Here is a 20,386-nt window from a genome sequence, read left to right as displayed (position 1 = left end):
TCTCATCATCTACAGTATGTGATAGCATCAAAAGATTCTGGGACAAGGCCAAAATTAAATATTATATGCCTGTCATCTCTGATGATATAGGGGTCCATTAGCATCAATGGCAAATTGGCAGCCTGCACCTCTGGAAATGCACTATGTTGCAGGGTCTACAGGTTGTAGGGCAATATACCGTAATTCCCGAACTACAGAGCGCACCTGATTAAAAGCCGCATGCTCTAATTGTAGAAAGAAAATCAATTTTGTACTTGTACAGGCCGCACCGGATTTTAAGCCGTATGCATTTCACCTGTAATATGAGATATTTACACAGAAATATTACACGTGAGGATTTTTAACGTTTAATATAAGGTAACATAAACATGGTAACATAAACGTTATGGTAACATACAAAAATACATACTGCAAATGCTTTTTTTCCTCGAACAGCGCCTGTAACACGGCTACCTTTAAGTCTACGTACGTATCGTAACACACAAATTACGTTGCTTATGGTTTTTTTACGGAACAGTGCACAAACAACATTACAACGTCTCTTAACAACTGATAAAAATATATACCGTGTATATATACAATACTTGTCATTTTGATTGGTCTACTGTTACCAGGCAAAATGTTTTTGGCCGCATGAAAAAAGAAATGCATTAGCCGCACGTCAGTATAAGTCGCAGTGTTCACAGTGTGGGAAAAAAGTAGCGGCTTATGACCCGAAAACTACGGTATATGCTCCCATCAACATCTTTTTCTGGGAAGGCCTTGCATGTTTCAGCAAGACAATGCTAAACCAAATACTGTAGCTATTACAACAGCAGGACTTCACAGTAGAGGTGTCCATGTGCCAAACCGGCCTCCAACAGTCCAGACCTTTCATTGCAGTTAGAATCAGACAAGAATGGAACACCATTCTCCCAAAAGTCCAAGAACTGATCTCCTCAGTTCCCAGATATTTACAGACTGTTGCTTAAAGTAGAACGGATGCCACACAGTGGTAAACATGGCCCTAGCCCATCTTTTTTGAGATGTGTGACAATCATCAAATTGAAAATTATCCTATTTTTTTATTTCTTAAAATATTATATCTATTCACTTAAAACAATTAATGTATTTTATTTTTTCTATTATGACTACAATATGGCTTTATGAGATGTGCAAAAAATTGCATTCTGTTTTTGTTTACATTCATCACAGCACCCAAACTTTTTGGAATTAAGGTTGTATTTCTTCATTTTAAATGAAAGGAAAACCTTCTGAATTAATTTCTGTTTACCTGCCTATCTTGGAGCAGTTAGACCACAAAGCTGTAATTTAATAACCATTTCAGCCTTAAATAAAACTGCAGGTTTGCATAACGTAGTGACATAACATTAAAGCAGTCAGTTTTGTGCTTTCCTGTGTTTACTCGGAACTGGAGTAGTTATGATTGTTCTTAATGTAACTCTGTATTTAAGAACACAATTTAGCTTCTTTCTATCTGAACTAACCACAAACTGTTAAATCATTTTGTCTCATTAGCCTTTTGTGGTCTCTGGTTAGAAACAGAAAACAAAAATAAGATCAAAGAAGAATTTATTGAATAAATAATACAGTACTAAAATAGAACTTATTCTAAAACAAAAATACAAAAACAACCCCGTTATTTGTTAAAAGTCTTTTAGTACACTGCTGAGACGTTTCATTTTCTCTTCCATGATTCTCTTGTTAGTTTCTGTCTCCTCCAGGAGCTGCCGCATCTCCTCCTCCACTTCAAATACCTGAGGAAGAAGCACAGACAGACAACATCAGCAGCAGAAACACAAACTGCTTTTCAAAACATTTGTATGTTAACTAGCATTTTATTAACCATGTCTTGATGGGTAAAATGCAATTAAAACCAGGCAATGACCAGAGCACACATTGGCAACATATGACCAGAGGGCCAGAACCGGTCGCTGAACCATCTCAACCCAGCCCTGGGTGTCTTAAAAGGACAAATAAACAATCCAACAAAAAAAGGAAATGGCATATTTTATGTATCAATTTTATCTATTATGTATATTTTATGTTGAGATGATTAAGTCTAATACATCTGTAAATGGTAAATGGCCTGTATTTGTATAGTGCTTTACTTAGTCCCTATGGACCCCAAAGTGCTTTACACTATATTCAGTGATCGACCCATTCACACACACATTCACACACTGGTGATGGCAAGCTACATTGCAGCCACATCCCAAGGACACAACGACCGAGACTGTCCGGGGCTCGAAACGGCAACCTTCCGATTACAAGATGAACTGCCAACTCTTGAGCCACAATTGCCCCCAATAATACCATTCAGTAAGACTCCAAATGAATGTGTGCCACACAAACAAAGCTTTTCTGTGCACTACAGCACTTTTTACTCATATTTTTCTGGGGGGGTGTCAAGATTTACTTTATTGTCATTCAGCACTACTTCAAAGATGTAATGCAGAACAAAACTATGTTGCACAAGCTCACTTCTTGGTTTTTGGACTGAGGTCCCATTCTTATTTGTAATGTGTACAAAAATCTGTGGACTATCATTCAATGCTGTGTGTACCACGTTTACATCAAAGTGCAGCACTTTACTTACTTTATGTTACACAACATAGCCCTCTGAAGAAAACCCACCCCTTGACTGGAGGTATGACAAAAGAAAACATGCTTTACTTTAAAACATTTTCCTCATCATTATTTTTTAATCTAACGTTGTCACAGTGACTTTTATTTTGACCAGAAAAAGTGATGAATGTCATCAACTGTTGCATAACAACAAACCGTTACAGTATGAGAAGAATTTCAGTTTTTCAGTGACTGAATCTTCCCCATAATTTATAATGAATTATGAATCCAACAGTGAAGCAAGCGACTAAAGTCTGTTACGAAATGCTTCCGTTGCAGCCTCTCTTACACCTTATTTTTGAACTGTCACAGAGGAGGCAAACCAACGCTTGCGTTCCCCTTTCTCATACCAAGACATACCAGTTTCTTTCTTCCACTTTGGAGAAAAAAACATTTGTGGGAAAGCTGCCCACATTTTACCTTCTGATTGGCCTCTTCTATCTTTTGGTGTTTTTCATTAGCAAGTCCCAGAAGCTCAGCTTGATGGGCAGCCTGGACGGACTCCAGCTGTCGACGGAAAGCATCGTCCACGCAGTGTAATTTCTCTAGTGCAGCTCTGCGGAACAGACCAACACAAACGTGACAGGTTGCGTAAGGAGTGGTACTTTGGATGCTCTCCAAATGCTGCCTTGGGAAAAATACATGTCTGCGTTTTTGATGGTGAAAGGCCACAGGTATAAAGTACTAACACAGGAAGTGCAGCCTTATGTGATCATTTATTTACAACAAAAGCATTCACCTTGCCTTGCTTTATGGGGAAAAGACTCAAACACTTTCCTAATCCTGATATGACATCTGAGACTTTTTAAGTACCATAACATTACAGTTTCATAAGGGCTTTGTTAAAAACTACTTCTTACTGGTGCAAAATCTACAAAGCTATATATCATCTTTCTTCTGAGTTCTTCCCAGCAGGCAGGCAAACATCAAACACACAACAATCAATGATAGAAACCAAACAACAGCACTCTAGACACAAAGAAAGGCAAATAAAATGCATTTCAACATGCCTGACCCAAGAGAGTGAACCAGCAGCAGTGCAAAAGTATCACTGAAAGTCCCTGATAAGGGCAGTCTCTGAACAACCGGGAGAGAATAACTTGATATTTAACATACCTGTGTGCTTCTGTTGCCTTTTCTCTTTCTTCCAGCAGCAAGCACTCCCTGGAATCAAAGTTCTCCTTCATACGCTTCACCTGGCTCTCCAGCCGAGTGAGCAAGTCTGCCTTCTCCTGCCACTTCTTAGTGGATTCACTAAAAAGATGAAAGACACAAAGCATAAAACATACTGGTTTAGAAACAGCTTAAAGCTTTAATGTCTGATCATCTTCGGGTCAGTAGCACCACTAACATTGGAACTTGTTTGATTTAAACACAATTGTTACCCTAAAATGTCAGAAAGTACTCTGCCTAAAGCAGGCCCTTTTCCTTTTTGTGGTTATGCTGGGGTACTTGCCTGTAAACTCTTTTGACCTGCTCGAGCTCTGCCTCCTTGTCTTCCAGCTGCTGCTTCAGTTCCTCCTTGCGCAGGCTCAGATGTTCCACTCGCTCTTTCAGTTCAGCCTGCTGGGTTGTTTCCTCCTCCAGCTGCTCTTGAAGCCTCTTCTGAGCCTTTGCTGCCTCCTCCTTCAGCCTTCGGATCTGATCATCACGCTCCTGCAAGGACTACAAAGCAGTGACTGATAATGAGAAACTGCATGATAATATGAATAAATGCATAAATGATTACAAAGCACAACAATGACGGTTAAAACACAAAAGTTTTGTTTTGTTGTTGTTTAGCTTGGAGTTTGAGCCCTCTGGCTTGAGTAAAACAAGTTCTCAACCTACCTCTTTGAGTCTGCGAATGGTTTCTGTCTGGTCGTCCATGATTTTGGCTTTGATTCTAAGAGTATCATTGTCCTTCTCATTCTGTTTCCTTTGAGCCTCCAACTCAGCACTCAGCACCTCTATCCTGGCCTCTAAACGACCACGGTCCTGAGCCAAAGACGCTCCTGGAAAAGAATAACCCATCAAAATGTCGCTTTAACTCTCTATGTAAACACATGTGGAAGACAAACGTTAAGAGGGATATAAAAAAGAAAGCTGGCCCGGTGTTTTCTAATTGTGCATCTGGGCTATAACCACTAGATGGCAGACTTTTACCTGATAAAAATGTAAATCAGCACGTACTGTATTGAGCCTCTTTTTAAATTACCTCTAAGGTGGAAATCTCCAAAATTTTACGAGTTAAGCACAAGTCAGTGCATTAGATTGGCTCCAGGGAGGACCCGCACCACTGATTGCCAATAAACAGCTAAAACTGCATTATCAGCTTTTTCTGTGCACTGCAGGGCAGACTCAAGGTGCAAAACAAGTACTCTCCTGAATTTTTCCCACCTTGCTGAGCGAGCTCCTGGCCCCAAATCTTCCTCTCTACCTTGAGGCCGTCTATCACCGACTCCTGAGCCATGAGCTGAGACAACACTCTAGCCTTATCTTTCTTAAGCAACTCTAGCTGCAGGCCAAGATGCCGGTCCTGTCCTACCTCTGCTTCCAAGGAATGCAGACGGCTCTGGCAGAGAGAGACAGACAGTATTAATGATCAATGGCCATCTGTCATGGATGGCAGATGGGAAGGCAGCTGGACCATTCAGTATTCATGATGTCTCAAAGTAGTCAGTCTCCTACAGGACCAGGGTTAACATGTTTTTGAAAAGGCAGTGACTGATGAATCTGTGCCCATGCTATCTCACATGAAGTCATATTTCAATATTTTAAATCCTGCAATCTGGGCTCAAATCCAGTTGAAATGCTGGAATAAAAATCACCCACATCTCCCTCTCTTACTGCAATGCTGCACACCTTTAGATCAGTGACAGCATCTCTCTTGGCTTTGATGAGCTCAGAGATGCGGCTCTTCTGTTCTTTGACCATAGCAGTGAGCTCCTGCACTAGAGAGCCTGATTTCCTCTCCCTCTCTTGGGACTGGGCCAGGGTTGCCTTGAGTTCCATCAGCTCTGCAGTCATCTGATCACACGCCTCCTTTACCTACAGAAAAAAGTGAGAGTGTGGAACTGAATGTTAATAAGAAATCTTGGGAGTTAACCAAAGCGTAGGTCCGAGCATTACCTGACACTTTAATCGGTCAGAACAGTTTCAGAGCCATGGCTTTACAGAAACACGTGCCCCACAATAGCTTTTTCACACTTTTCTCAAAGGTCACAAGTTTGGGTGACTAAGAGCAGAAATTTGTGCAAGCAGTAGCAATCAAAAATGAGATTACATTTTTGAACATTCTGAATTGATTCGAGCCCAATCCTTTTGTAAGCTTCTGTCCATGTGACAATCAAAGACTACTTGTCCAGAGGCAAAAGATCCTAATTCAATACCAGTTTTCCCCATCGTGCTGAAAAAAAAACCCATCAGCCAAGTCTCTCCCAACTGGGTGAAATCAAGTTCAATCATTTCACTTTTTAGTGTTCAAAGTAATCATTTATCAGCTGGACTGCTCAGAGATTGTAGTGTAAAATTCAGGGCAACATTACAGTGATTATAGGCCATCTGGATGGCAGGGGTCCATCTTTTAGCAGACCTCAGAGAAGCGAGCAGCCTCAATGGTTAGCGCCATGCGGAACTCGTCCTCCAGAGCAGTGTACTGTTTCCTGCCCTCTGCCAGCTTCTCCTGCAGCTCCGCCTCCCTGTGGCTGTGCCTTTCTTCCACTGATGCCACTTCCTTCGCCACAGCATCATGAAAATCTGCCCCACCGGGTTGTAACCGCAACTCTAGTTGTTTTCTGTAGGAAGAATGACGCAAACGAGGATAAACGCCTCTTTAAATGGAGACTGTGTCGTCAACAGAAACTCTAAAGGCATGTAACTGCTTATTGTAATCTGTTTTTGCATTTGTATCTTTTTTTGCATTTGCATCCAATATTTAATTTAGATGCAAATTTCTAAATTAAACAACATTAGATATTAGAACCCCTTGAAACTTGGCATTCAATCGGGTACCTTGGGGGATTCATGACAAATAAGCAATAATAAAACTTTTCCAGATTTCTAAGCATTTTATAATATTTCAAAATTTATGAGAAAATGTTGCATTTATCTAGGATCACACTGCTCATGAGAAGCAACTCTTTCACAGAAATGGTTTCCATGGCATCTAAAGATGAACTTTATATTTAGCAGGGGTTCTTCTTCTTAGATGTACCTGTGCTCTTGTTCCCTGGCTGCCAGCAGTTCATGCAGCTGCTGCAGTTTGTCTTTGTGCTGTCGTACTGACGCTCTCTGGATGTCCAACTCTCTCTTCAGAGCTGCTGCCTTGTTCTGCAGTTCCTGTTGCCTTTTTATCTGAGGAAGGTCAGCACATGTTTTATACCAGCCTGTCAGAGCTGAATGACCTCTCTGTACTGAATCCTTTTATCTATCTGAATGTATTCACTCCAGGCTGGATCAGTGAACTAATGCGTCGTTACAATCAAAAATTAGAGTGATAAGGGGAGCTCAGCGGCAGGTAATCGAATGTAGCAGATGCAGTGTGATAAACTTGCTTTGATGGGAGAAAAACTGTATGTCGAGCATCGATTAGCACCGCCTGACTGAATATACCTTATCTTTATCAACATGATTTGTTCTAGGGGAAATAAGCGAACATCTGTACCTCTTCAGCCTGCTGGTGAGCCCTAAGCGCCTCTCCGTGGGAAACGCTTTCCTCCAGTCTATGCAGTGCAGTTTTGTGCTGCTCCTCACAGCTGCGGGCCTGCTCCAGCTGCTGGGTTAGGGATCGACACCTCCCCTCCAGCTCCTCAACACGAGCCTGCAGCTCAGAGTGCCCCGATCGCTCTTTCAGCAGCAATTCTTTCAGTCTGGATGGGGAGAAAAATACGATAAGGGTGTCCAAGGGAAGCCGCGGTACTACTCTGAATTTCTCTTTTCACTTTATATAGAAATTGGTACCAGAAAGCACTCCCCAATTCTGTGATGCCCTTGGCTGTCCTTCCATAGTGTCAAATATGTGATAGCTTTTGAAACTGAAGAACTCTAACGCTATAGTATAGTCAAAATCTTATCTCATGGGAGAGACAATGGAAGTAGAAATGGAAATGAGGCACACAGGGGACAACTAAGAAACTATAAAACAGTAGAAGCAGCTCACGCACAGTAGTCCACTATTAAAATGTGCTTTGATGAGTCACTGTAATCTGTCTCTCGCTGAGCATGGACGGCAACAGTAACAGCCGTGTTCAGTGTCATTAGAAAGTGACAGTTAAGATTGATTTGTGTAATACTGCTGACATATGCGCGTCATCGGGCCTCTAATTACAACCATAATGCAGATTTATCTAAGCAGGATGTGGTGCCAGCGAAGACCGTACAGAGAAGAAGTAAAATGGCCTTGTGGCAGCAGAGATAGGAATATTTAATCAAAGCCTCTGGAAATTTAAACGTTAGGTATATAATCAGGATGGCTGCGTCGCTTAATGATCTTTATACTAAATAGCTTTATTATCGCAGACAACTGCAGGCATACTTGAAAGGTTTTTGGTGTAATGGAGCCAAAATGTGAGCATGATTTCTAAAGAGACTATGGCACTGTGATAGTGAGACATTTTAATGGTGGGATAGATACTCATTGTTGAACAATGAGACACGCAGCAGGCCTTGGTCTCAAGAGAGCCAATACAAAAGATGAAGAGAGTAGAAACAGATGAGGATCCATTATGAAGCTGACAACTAAAATCCACAGAGAAGAGTTCAATTATCGCTTTTTTTTCCAGCATGATATCTGCTTTAGAGCTGCCTAACAGATTCAAGTGGAGGTTTGTGATGAGAGGCGTCCACGGTAAATGTGCCTCCCTCTTACCTGTCTGTAGTGTGCAGGGCCATGCTCTGAAGGTCCTTTTCCTCGCTGACCTTGGTCTGCAGGCACTTGAGCTCCTCTGTTAGCTTTCTCACAGCTTGTTCTGCTTTCCAGCGTCTTTCCCGTTCCTGGTCACGCTCCTCCACAATCGTCTGAGCAGAACACATACACAAAGTATGAATTCCCAGAGTAAACACACGCTGAACGCTTAAAAAAAAAAAAAAGTCATTTTTTCTTTAAGTTGAAATACCAATTTATTCTTACAGCTCAAGTGTTTTTTACAGTTTTATTTAAAGCATCTCGTTGTTTTTGTAGGAACAATGAAAGCAACATTGAGGATTTTTACCCCCCTGTATAAACAAGTGAGTACCCCTCAAAAAATATTGTTAGGAATAAAAGATATTTCCACCATTTTTCTCTCGTGTTACATCTGCTTTGAGGATAAATCCAATATTAGAAATTACTGCATGGGATACGTGCCAGAAACAAAAGCCTGTGCTGTCCAAAAAAACATTAAAGAACAACTACCATCTGCCAATAAACATGGAGGACATGACACTGCTTTTTTTTTTTTTTTGCTTTTTTTTTTAAATAATATGCTCTGAACGGCAGATCAAATAAAAGAGTTGTTTGGCCACAGTGGCAGCAGATATTATCGATGCATATGAATCACAGTTTTTCAGGAAGAGACCCTGAAAGAGTCTGTGAATTATGACTGTAGAAATATTATGACTGGTGTTGCTTTGTTGCCTCAGGATTGGGGAGTTTGCAGGAATTGATTGAACTGTGAATTCTGCTTGAAGATAACAGACGAGCGTTTGTCCAAACGTTGAAGTAAAAGTGGACCCGTCAGCAGGATAAAGAATGGCAGACAAAGAACAAGAAGCACAGATTTAAATCATTTCAGATGTTGGGGGCATTTGAAGCACACAGTATAAGTATGAAAAATCATTAATCTCTTGCAATAGAATGAATTTTACATGGAGGTTGTCAAATAATATCAGCAAACTAATGAAAGAGACTTGTAGAGAACTACATGAAATGCCTACAAGAAGTTTGTTCTGTTACTTTGACAGAAGAATGTTGGATCTGTTGATATTTTTGTTGAATAAATGATTGAAAAAATAGAAACTTTGTTTGTGGAAAGGAATCGAATGTTTTCTTATCACAACAAAAAGCCAAGAGTTTCATTAAATGTACTGAAATTAAATAACCAAACAGATGATGGACTACTGGCTTGAACTCTATTTTGCGCATAATTTAACAAAGTTACCACAAAGAAGTTATTGACATCACAAAGATAAAGTCAATGTTACTGAAACAAAGCTCTCAGAAACAAAGAGCAAAACATGAAAAACCTTCTGTTTACTGTGGTCCTATTTCTGCTGTCACCTTCTAAAAGCATTATCCATTTATTCTATTCCTGCATTTTTTTTTTTGTTTACACAAATGTTTCTGCAAACACACCAATTTACTCTCTTTTTGAATGGGGACAGAACCGTTTCTATTTTACAGTCACTCAATAAAAACAGAAGCAGCTAGGTGACCCGTCCATCGTGTACCCTGTAGGTTTCCTCCTCTTCAGTGGATCTGGTTTTCATATCGCCTGAGGCCTTAGCTGCTCTTAAAGGTCCTTTCCTTGTTGGCCTCACTGCCTCTGCACTCCCTGTGCTACCAGCCTTCGTCCTGGATCCAACGGCAGACTTTGAAGCCCTCCGTTTATGATTCTCCTGATCGCTGCACATAAAACAAATCACAAGTATTAAACTGGCTGTAAAATAGATTCTAAACAACCCTCCAGCTAATGTCTGGCTAAACAAAGGTCAAAGCAGAAGATTTACTGAGTTTTATAGGGAAGCAAAGTCTGAACAACTTTGAATTTTGAAGTAATATTTCAAAGTAACCTTTTTTTGATGAGGGCTATTGTGAGATTACTTAAGTTAAATTTCTGAATCTTAAGCACATGTCATTAGTGGATGATGAAGTAAGATGAGGGGGTTGACCAGAGAAGCGTGGCCATTAATCATGCGAGTGAGCTGCCGGCGGTAATTTCTAACAGAGAGGAGAAACGTCTATAACATATCATCTCTCTGAGGAAAATTTATCACCCCCTCTCAAGTGGGAGGTAAAAGGAATTTCCCTAATCAAGATACCTGATAATATTAAGTTGATGCATGATGAACAATATGGAAAAACCCATTGCTGCATATTGTTTGGTGAATGTATGAATGTGATTATCATTGCTTAGAGGTACACTCTCTGATTTTGATGTAGTGCCCACCAGTGCTGAAAATGTCTTCACATAGTTTAGGTTCATCAAGTTTTAGGCTTTGCTAAGTTGGATCTCAGCTGCTATAACAAAATCAGGGAGTCCAAATATAAACATGATGGCATTTCAAAGCAGCTAACATGACACCAGAAATCTCTTTTGGTGCAGAATCACCTCTCTGATCTCTTGGTCTCTTTGGTGGTTGTCGACGATGTTACGCTGTCATGGTATTTGGGAATTCTCGTTTGCCTCCTGTTTTCCTTCCCGCTGTCACATTCACTTTCTGAAGTGCGGTCTGTGTCCCGCTTGGCTTTCCGTACCATCACCACAGAATGGGCAGATCTTCTGGATTTATTATCTACAGGGTTCTGGGTAAATAACAAAGAAATACTTAAAGGGTTTTTTTGTCACCCCCCGGTTCCTTATATTTTTCTAGGAAATATAAAAAAGTGGGAAATAGGTACACCAACATCAGTTAACACAAATGGCACATAAGGCAAAAACAGAGTTTTTACAGTTTGAAGCTGTGATCAGACTCTTTTCAGATGGTGGGTCAAATATGAACATCAGTGGCTGAAATCCTGCCCGAAACCATGATAGAGCCTCCACTGTGTTCAACAGATAGGCTACTTACAGCTGGGAGGGGTAAAAATGACAAGAAAGCCTGGCTCATTATAAGCAAAATATAAAGAGCAGAGGGGTGATTTAGGAGTTTTGCACACTACTTTATTTGGGGATAAATCACCATTTAAGAGCCAAATGTGCAAAAATTAATTTATGTAAAGATGACTTCAAAATATCGCCATGAATAATTTATATTGAACAAATAACTTCAAAGTGCAGTAGATTAAGAGAACATCAATTACATTAACATTTCCCACCTTTTCCTACTATCATTATTTTAAAAAAAGCCAAAAAACAAAAGAAAAAAAAACAACAAGGCACATATGCGCAAAAAATTGATCTTCAAAAAGGTGTACACCTGCTGGATGAGCTGGGACATCTGGTGCTCCAGTTTCCTGATGCGCTCTTCATTAACGGGGTCTCCTTTATCAGTCACAGTGGAGTGAACCGGCTGTGTGCGCGGAGGTTCTGGTTGTGTGACTGGGTCTGTGATTACTTCTGAGGTAGCACCTCTCTGACGAAACTGGGTCAGCAGCTGGTCAATGCGGGGTGTGGTGAGAGGAGCATCGCCTCTGACCTGCAACGGAAACTTTCACTTTTATTTCAGAGTTTCCAAATGCAAAAGTGTGGTTTCGAATTATAATGTATTTACAGGACTTCATTGCAGAGACAGAAAAGAGTTAATAACGGCAAGAAAAATGGCTTCTACTGCAGTTTGTTTTCCTGTAGAAAAACAGACAGAAACTGCCATCTGGTGCAATGAATATGCAAAGTAGTATATTGTAAAGCAACCAAACTTTCATCATCCCAGTATACATAAATTCATTATGTTCCAATAATTCAGTGACAACCGGGAAATCTATTTGGCTCGATGATATTCCTCGTTGCAGCGAAGCAGACCTACATAATTAGGTCTTCTATAAGCAAAGCTGTGTAATTATGATATTTTGTCTTAGGTTAATACAAAGTGTTTGTGTGAGGTTTCTCCGGGTGAACCGATTTCCTCCGACGGTACAAAGAGGTGCATTAATTGTTGACTTTAAATTGGACAAAGGTAAAGATGTGAATGGTTGTCTGTCTGTTCTCTGATGGACTGGTGACCTGTACACTGCATCCTGCCCTACGACAGCTGATGGGATAGATGGAATTTGTGTTTTTGCATAACTAACCACCCTCTACTCTTCTGTAAATAGTACGTGCTTTATTTATTAAATTTTTTCTGTGCTTATTAATCTATTATTATATTTTATTTATTTATTTGTGTGTAGTGAACCCGAAAAGTAAGAACCTCATTGCTCAACATACCCACAGTTATTTGTGGTGTGTATGACAATAAAATTCTCGGTTCTTCTTTCTTTTGTATCAGGAGCGCAGGATTTTGATATGCTGCCTATCAGGCAGTTGAGCATCACTCATACAATAAGTGGAAACTGTTCTACAACTTTCTTGTTCTCATGCGTCTCACATTCTGTTGCGTTATGAAAGCTGTAAATTAATTGTTGGGAAATAACTTTATGTTTGTGTCAGTTGCAAAAAAGCAAACACATGGCGAGAGACTTTCCGGTCAAATAAAACAGGATTTAATAACAAAAGTCCCTAAAGCATGGTGAGTATATCTAAACAAATAAAAGAACTACACTGGAATTGATAGTAGCTTAGCATAAAAAATTACCGGTTCATTGTGACTTGTGTCAGATGAGAGTAGAAGGTCCACGTAATCTTCTAGACCGGGGATATCACAGAGACTACTGAGACTTTGAGGTGATCGGTTTCCCAGTCGGTTTAGGCCATCCAGAACAGAGACCTGCGGCAGTGACCGCAAAACAATCTCCCTGTAACCTGCAGTAAGATAGGAACGCAGGTATATCAGAGAAACCTGTCGAGGCCTGATTGCCATGAGTCTCTTATTCAGTAATGTCACATCAGTGGTGCATATGACCTTCATGAAAGATCAAATAATTCATTCTGAATGAATAACCTTTGTGTGTCACCTTCATATGCACTACTGATGTACCCTATTTAATAGGTAGTGAGCACAACTTATGCAAGTATATCTACACATACAGACAGCAAGAGTTGCAAGAGTGCCTTCTCGTATTTAACAACATGAAAAGAGACGCCTTCAACAACTAGTGCTGTGAATTAATCATTAACTGGAAGATATGGATAATGGGTGCAAAGGATCACTGAAAAGCTTTTTACATTAATTTAACTGCAGCCAATCCAATTAATGAAGAAGCCAAATATAAGATAAACAAAGAGATTAAAAGATCACAGTCATTACTAATAGCGGCTGTCAGTTTGACTGATATTCACTGGACTTTCATTACAGGGGGAGTTTTAAATCAGTTATTCTGCAAAATTGGAAAAAATATCCTCTAAAACTGCTGTTCATAGCTGATATGCTGGGTGCTATTATTAAAGTTTGATCCAACTGCAGTTGGAAAATATGAATTAAATTGTTTATCTTTTTCATATATATATAATTTATGTATCGACCTATTTTTTTCTGTAATTGGATAACGTACAACAAACTTTTGCTTTTTGCAAATTCAGCGAACTGACATACTCGCATTTGATGCGGAAATGCTCAAAATAAAGTGTAATCCAAAGAAGCGATCCTGGAAGACCTGGAACAAAGTTACAATTCCAACTTTTCATCTTTTCATCTCCTCTCACCCCTGCCATCAGAGACCCTGGCCTTGTTACCACAGCCAGTCTGCAGTAAACATCACATCATAGTCTTTGGTTCACCACAACAGGAAACCTCATTAGTGCTTATCTCCATCAATAAAGCCAAAATATCATACCCCCTGGAGTCCCATCTGCACTCTAGTCTTCCTTCTTACAAAACTACGCACAATTCTGAAGTTAGCCTAACTCTGCCCAGGAGCACACAACAGAGACACAACCATAAAGCACAACTAACAGAGTATTATTACAAAATGAACATCTTACAATAATAATAATAACAATAATAATCTTTCATAGTAGCTGATGTGATGATTTCTCACTGACTTCTGAGATTAGATGGTTGACATTCCATTTAAGTGCCCTCCATTATGTTTCCTGGGATTTTTCCATTCCTTCAGTGTGTTATAGGACTTTGTTGGTACATGTTAAATGTCTGCAAAGTGTCAAAGGGAGTTTTTCTTCCCCTATTCTTCTGAATTTATATCCATTCTTTGCTACTTAGCAAACACCTTGTTGACAGTCCAGTCTTTCATCTACATCATTATGTGATACATGCAAAATGCCTGACAAAAGGTGAATTTGGGATGTTCTTAAACAAAGAATGAACAGCTACCAAGCAGCTTGCCAGATGCTTTTCTTACTCAAAACAATGACCTAAGGCGTTAGGAGAGACTGGACTTCTTTGTCCAAGGTGTATTTGATGTCCTATCCACTCTAGAAAACCTCGTCACAGAGAGACACCTCCCTGCCCTCTTTGCTCTGGAAGGTGTTCCAACGAGCATCTTTTCAATAGCTGTCCAAAAGCCTTTAGAGGCAAGCACTATTGCTGGTGCCATGACCAGGTCTTCAAGGTAAATGCTGTTAGAAACACCAGATGCAACCATCTGGCAATGACTATCACCTTTATAAGAATTGGAGAGAAATCTCGCCCCTAAGCTGAAACTACCGCCTTGGTTAAGCAGCCGAAGTTCTCAGTTCAGATTATAATATCAAAACTGCAGCCAGACGTGACCACTGTGTCCACATTCACCAAGGAAGTGATTATGCTGGAAATAATAGTACTCTGGGAACATCATATGGATGAGGAAATTGAAAGCATGTCAAGTGAATGCGTGCTGAAGAAAAGGCAGGTGATCCCGCTGACAAAAGGAGGACCATTAAATCAGCTGCCAAAACCACAGAGAGAGCAACTATGTGGCTTTCAATTACGAGGGTGGATTTATGGACAATTCCTTCTGGGACACAAGCTGGGATCAGACCAACCTCAACTAGCTCACCCCACTGTTGTAACACCTGAAAAAGCACCTAAAAAAGCTTCCACAAGATATGTTTCATCTAGCTAACTAACATACACTTGGACAACAATGACAACACAGCATTTGTAGATATTTAAAACTTTAAATTTGACACTGAATGTATGCAATATGAGTAAGCTAATTTAGTCTGAATTACAGACTACAGTTTTATCACTACTTAAGGGACAAATTTACTTTGCAACAGTGAGCTCCTATTGGCAAAATAAGTCATTTCCTGTATACTGCTGGTTCCATTAAAAAACACATACACACACGCAAACATTTTTTTTTAAATGCAAAAAAGACTGAACAAATTGCGTAAAAAATAAATATATGGAAGACTGGTATATTTTTCCGCTTGAGGAGCAAGTCTCACACGCACCATTAGGGCGCTGCTCTAATATAGCCATTTACATTGATGTCAGTGAAAACGTATTGCTGCACTTGCTGGGCGTATGTTATTACACATTCAGTATAGCTACAGGTTCGTACTAAAAATGAAAGGAACAGAAACAAATGAATTCAGAGGGAAACAGCTCAAATATACAAGTACAATGACTTTCAATGCTGAGCTAATGCCCTTTTAGATAAACCATGTTTTCAATGCATTGTGTTTTAATGAAAATTCCATCCCAACAAACATAAGCCTTCTTGTTTGGTTCTCCTACATCAGGCCAGTGCATTTACACATCTGATAGGTCAACATGTACAGCTATCACATCAATCAGCTGCTTGATACAACTGCACTCCAATACAGAAGTGGTCACAGGCTCTATCAGCTGAAGTGTCTGCTGGCCTTGTGGTTCAGATAAGATATTGAATACATATCACAAAGCTTCTGGCTTGTTTGTTGCTTCCGTTCTCTCTGCATTTTAAATCTGTATTTCTACAATCACTGTTCACCCTCTGAATATCGTTAAGTACCAGTTTTTTGTTATAGATGTGAACAGGGCTCCTGTCTATGAGTGTTAAGGTTTCCTACCTGGTGACCTACAGACAGGGTTGTCTCTGCCATCCTGACTTAAAATCACCTCTCTTAACCCTTGTATTCCCAGAAGGCACTGCAGGAGGTGATCAATGCTGTCCAGGTAGTTGCTATGGAGACTGAGGTGTTTCAGCTTGTACTCCGTGCCATGGAGATACAACAAGCCTAATGAAGGCATGAAGAATTGACAGCATTGAAGCATCATTCACTTGTTAGCATTCTCATTTGGGTGCAGAAAAAGAAAACACTGTTCAGGCAAAATTCAACTCACCGCTGAGATCATTTATCTGATTGTAGGACAAGTTTAATCTCGTTAAATTCACAAGCCCATTCAGTGCTGGAGTGAAGGGAGAGGACATTAACAACTGAGTGATTTTACAGCTCATAGAGCAGTGACAGCAATGTCAGGGTAAACACAAGATCCACTAATAAAGAATTATTACTTGGAGAACTCACAGAGAGCAGAGGCATTTATTATCTCTGTTAAATGGTGACTAAAGACTCACCTTCAACCTTGGTGATTAAGTTGCAGGATAAATTTAAAGTCCTCAGGGAAGTGAGGGAACTCAGACCCTCAATCTTAGAAATGCAATTGGAGGAAAGGTCTAAGTGTCGCAGGTGCCAAGCTGAGGTCAGGCCCTCGATCCTCGGGATGTGATTGCAGTGCAGATTAAGTGACGCTACAGTGGGTATCAGGGGAATATCTAGCAAGCTAGAAAGAGGGCAACAAGGTCAGATTCACAGCGGAAGGTAAAACTTTGTGCAAATAAGTACATGTTCTGAAGGTAAATGTGTACCAACTAATGACTATTATAACAATAACAATAAATTTGTTAATTTATTTAATCAATTGCTTAACAGTTTACTTTAAATGATGTAAAATCTCCTCTGAAAATTCTAAAAACTCAATCCAAGTGTTTAAAACTTAGAGGGTATTCAGTTTTCAATGACATTAAAGACAATTCTCATATTTTACTACAAAGAAAATATTCCAGATAAGCAACCTCTTGTGGACTACTAAAAACATGGCATTTATGCAAATACAGTTTCTGTTGCCTAAGTGTCTCTCAGTTGACTGATGATTCTACTTGTACTTCTATTCTCTCCATATTCGCGAGTTATAGTCTTTACACAAACTGTGAGAACTGAAAAAGCAATCAAACATGAAATCAAACAGAATAACTGGCAAGTCCTGACGGCGAATAAATTAAGAAAAGTCAAGCCCTCTGGTTACAGCTTTTCAGCTAAGAGAATAGGTTTCTGTTATTAAAATATTTTTGGGTTTGGATTTTCAGTCTGTCATACACCCATCAGTCACTGTATTAGTTACACCTGTCCTACTGCTATTAAACACAAATATTTACTCAGCCAATCACATTCCAGCAGGGCTCGAGGAAATTGAGGATAGAGTTCATACAGGGTCACCAGACCTGAACAACAGAATATTGGAGAAATGATGTGGATCTGTACATCTGCAACATTTCAATATGGACCAAAATATTAACAATGAATTGCCACAATGAATTAGGAGAAAATGCATCTTACCCTGCAATGAAAAGGTGTGCCTATTACAGTGACTAGAAAGTTCAAATTATATACAGAACATGGGAATTTAGAACTAATTTAAAACTGACAACCACATAGCCCTTTTTTATTTGCACTTGTTTGTCTGCATATTGCAAGACAGTAATATTGAATTCTTGGTAGTAAAGCTTTTGTCCACCTAACATACAGTCTTTTTAAAATCTGTATTCACTAGATAATGAAGTAGATGACGCTAATAACCTATATAGGCCTTTTCCCCACAGTGCTTAACTTATCTAGGCTTTACTTTAAAGAAATAAAATATTTGTGTTACTTCATTTCGCAATTCAACATTATTTACAGCATTCTTTGTCTGCACTCGCAGGAATGTATCATCTTATTTTATCTTATCTAGAATCAGATCTATACAATTGAAGAATGGTACTGATGTCAACAAAATGTTATTCATATGTTATTCACACGTGTCATTCTCATACAGCAATGAGTTATAGTTCACATTGTATGGGGTCTTATTGTTCCTTATAAATATCACGTTTATCATCAGATTAAAATTGTAACGTAAAGCTCGTCATGAAGTAAGTAAATATTCATGCCAGACTTAATCGGTTCGTCAGTGGTACATAGTAGTCCCTTATTAGCTGATGTAATGTAAATTTTGATACGTTAGTTGTGAATAGGTAACTTTACCTTGTTATGTTCTTGTCAATAAGACTCAGCTCCTTGCCTGCCATAACGACGACATGTAGCTGTCCCACCGCTACGCGTAAAGTCTGCTAACTAACAAAATAAACCAAGGAACCGCTACCGACATCAGGCTAAACACGTAGAAAACTCGCTAAAAAAAAGTCGGCGAACACATCCTCTGAACAATCCTGCTAAGTTACCCAGCAGGCTAGCCAAAGTTTAGCGACTACCGAGCGGCCTCAAAGGAGCCAAACTTATTATAGGCCATCAACAGAGAACAACTGCAACTTCTGGGAGAGCCCAAAAGCCTTTCGTACTTCATTTTCTAACAAAGTGTTGTAAATTTATTGTTCGTTGGAGTTCAGTTGAACTAACCGCTTCTCGTATCATACTTCCTGTTTACTAGACGTCGCTAACGGGCACATCCGGGACAGATTCTTTGCTCCGCCCACCTCTAGAAACGTAACATGTTCTCTTCACTCATAAGTACATTTCAATTTCAATTTTTAATCATCTTAACCTGCTGCACATCCTTTCAGCTTGATCCCTCTTCCTACCCAATCAATACAAGTCCTTTTGTCATTCCTTAGTGTCCTGTCTCAAATACAACTCGCTATATGCCTTTTCCTTTGCCTTCACCTCCTCGTTCTTTACCTACTTGACAATCCCACTTTTCCTTTGCTGACTTATTCTACCTTTGCCTTTGAATGCTTTACTGCACTTCCTGATTTCATCACCCAGTATGCATTAGAGTCACATCTTTAAATATTTCTGAAGTTTTATCAAAGAAGGAAAGCAAAGCTAAACTAAACTAAATCTGAAGCACTGGTGTTTGGCATGTCAGGGAATTAATCAGGAATGGTTCATAATATCACTGTGATATTTGTAATACACTCAGTTAAAAGTGTAAATGAATAAAATTAATACACGTGTGAGAAATTTCATACGCTTAATTATGTGAAAGTGATAAATGACAGCCAGAGTGAAATACACCAACTCTGACCATGTAAAACAAATAGAAGAACATAAAGCTGATGACAGTTGACAGTTTTTGCAGTTCTGGAATTATTCATGGAGCAATAATTTAAATACAGATTTCTCCTTTCATGCTTGCATCCCCAAAGTTATAATTAATAAAACTTCCTACATTAGCACCGTCCTTGACTTATAGCCCTGTGAAACAATGCTTTCTCTAAGTTGAGTATCTTCGCTCAACTATGGCTAATCACAGATGTATTATAAAGATCCTGACCCCTATTATAGTCATAATTTATCCAGCAGCTCTGCAGGCCGGTGATTGATTCAGTTCATCTCACAGTGAGCATTGTCCATATTAGAGACGCTGCATGACTGATCACTGTACTCACTGGCTGCTCGCCAGCAACGATAGAACCAATTATACCTGCAACCCAGCCAATGGCCCTCCTTAACCTGTGAAAATGATGATCTGGTGCAAATGAAGTGAGTGAATTAGAAATCCCATCTGTTGATGCTTCGGCACCTTATCTCTCATTGGCTGCAGTTTTCAAGGTCACTGTAATAAAAAATTTCAAAAGACAGAGGGGAGGAATAATCTCAAAGCCAATTAGGAATCAGTACTAATGCACAAGGGTGCTGTAATTAAAGCCAACTGGAGAATTTTAGCATCATTCTGCACCTTTGTTTTCATCTTATTAATCCCATTTGTTTTGAAAATTGTTTGAGGCTGGCGTGAAAGGTTACAGAGAAGTAAAGCTTCAGGCTTTGGTACAAGCTTGGAAAAGGTTAATAAGAGTGCCTCCCTGATGCTTTGAGCTGAACACTGTCATTTTATTTCC

General features: G+C 39.6%; 1 protein-coding gene across 2 annotated transcripts; it reads right to left on the bottom strand.

Annotated features, from left to right (window-relative positions):
- Positions 1-1,555: 1,555 nt before the first annotated feature.
- On the bottom strand, positions 1,556-18,936 carry lrrcc1 (leucine rich repeat and coiled-coil centrosomal protein 1). Of its 2 annotated transcripts, XM_026150214.2 has the most exons (19): positions 18,573-18,936; positions 16,847-17,052; positions 16,612-16,677; positions 16,338-16,505; positions 13,039-13,205; positions 11,725-11,943; positions 10,917-11,110; positions 10,036-10,210; positions 8,477-8,625; positions 7,274-7,478; positions 6,824-6,963; positions 6,203-6,404; positions 5,473-5,658; positions 5,008-5,182; positions 4,459-4,622; positions 4,085-4,293; positions 3,745-3,882; positions 3,049-3,184; positions 1,556-1,757 (listed from the first exon to the last, which is right to left on the bottom strand). In XM_026150214.2, the coding sequence occupies exons 1-19, from the start codon at positions 18,614-18,616 to the stop codon at positions 1,647-1,649; spliced, it is 3,054 nt and encodes a 1,017-aa protein (XP_026005999.2). In that variant the 5' UTR covers positions 18,617-18,936; the 3' UTR covers positions 1,556-1,646. The 2 variants fall into 2 exon arrangements, with proteins under 2 accessions (XP_026005999.2, XP_080148559.1); XM_080292433.1 differs by lacking the exons at positions 13,039-13,205; positions 16,612-16,677; positions 16,847-17,052; positions 18,573-18,936 and having other exon boundaries at positions 16,338-16,501.
- Positions 18,937-20,386: the final 1,450 nt, after the last annotated feature.

The sequence above is a fragment of the Astatotilapia calliptera genome, chromosome 18, assembly GCF_964374335.1.
Source record: "Astatotilapia calliptera chromosome 18, fAstCal68.1, whole genome shotgun sequence".
In the NCBI taxonomy this organism is placed as follows: Eukaryota; Metazoa; Chordata; class Actinopteri; order Cichliformes; family Cichlidae; genus Astatotilapia; species Astatotilapia calliptera.
This window is presented reverse-complemented; position numbering and strand designations above follow the sequence as displayed.

What these genes read in the sequence shown, in the direction of transcription:
- lrrcc1 (XM_026150214.2), bottom strand. Translation starts at nt 18,616, where the DNA reads ATGGCAGGCAAGGAGCTGAGTCTTATTGACAAGAACATAACAAG. An exon ending in CTTAATCACCAAGGTTGAAG is followed by an intron (nt 16,678 to 16,846) that starts GTGAGTCTTTAG and finishes CCTTCACTCCAG; the next exon opens with CACTGAATGGGCTTGTGAAT. An exon ending in TAGAAGAGGCCAATCAGAAG is followed by an intron (nt 1,758 to 3,048) that starts GTAAAATGTGGG and finishes CTTCTTCCTCAG; the next exon opens with GTATTTGAAGTGGAGGAGGA.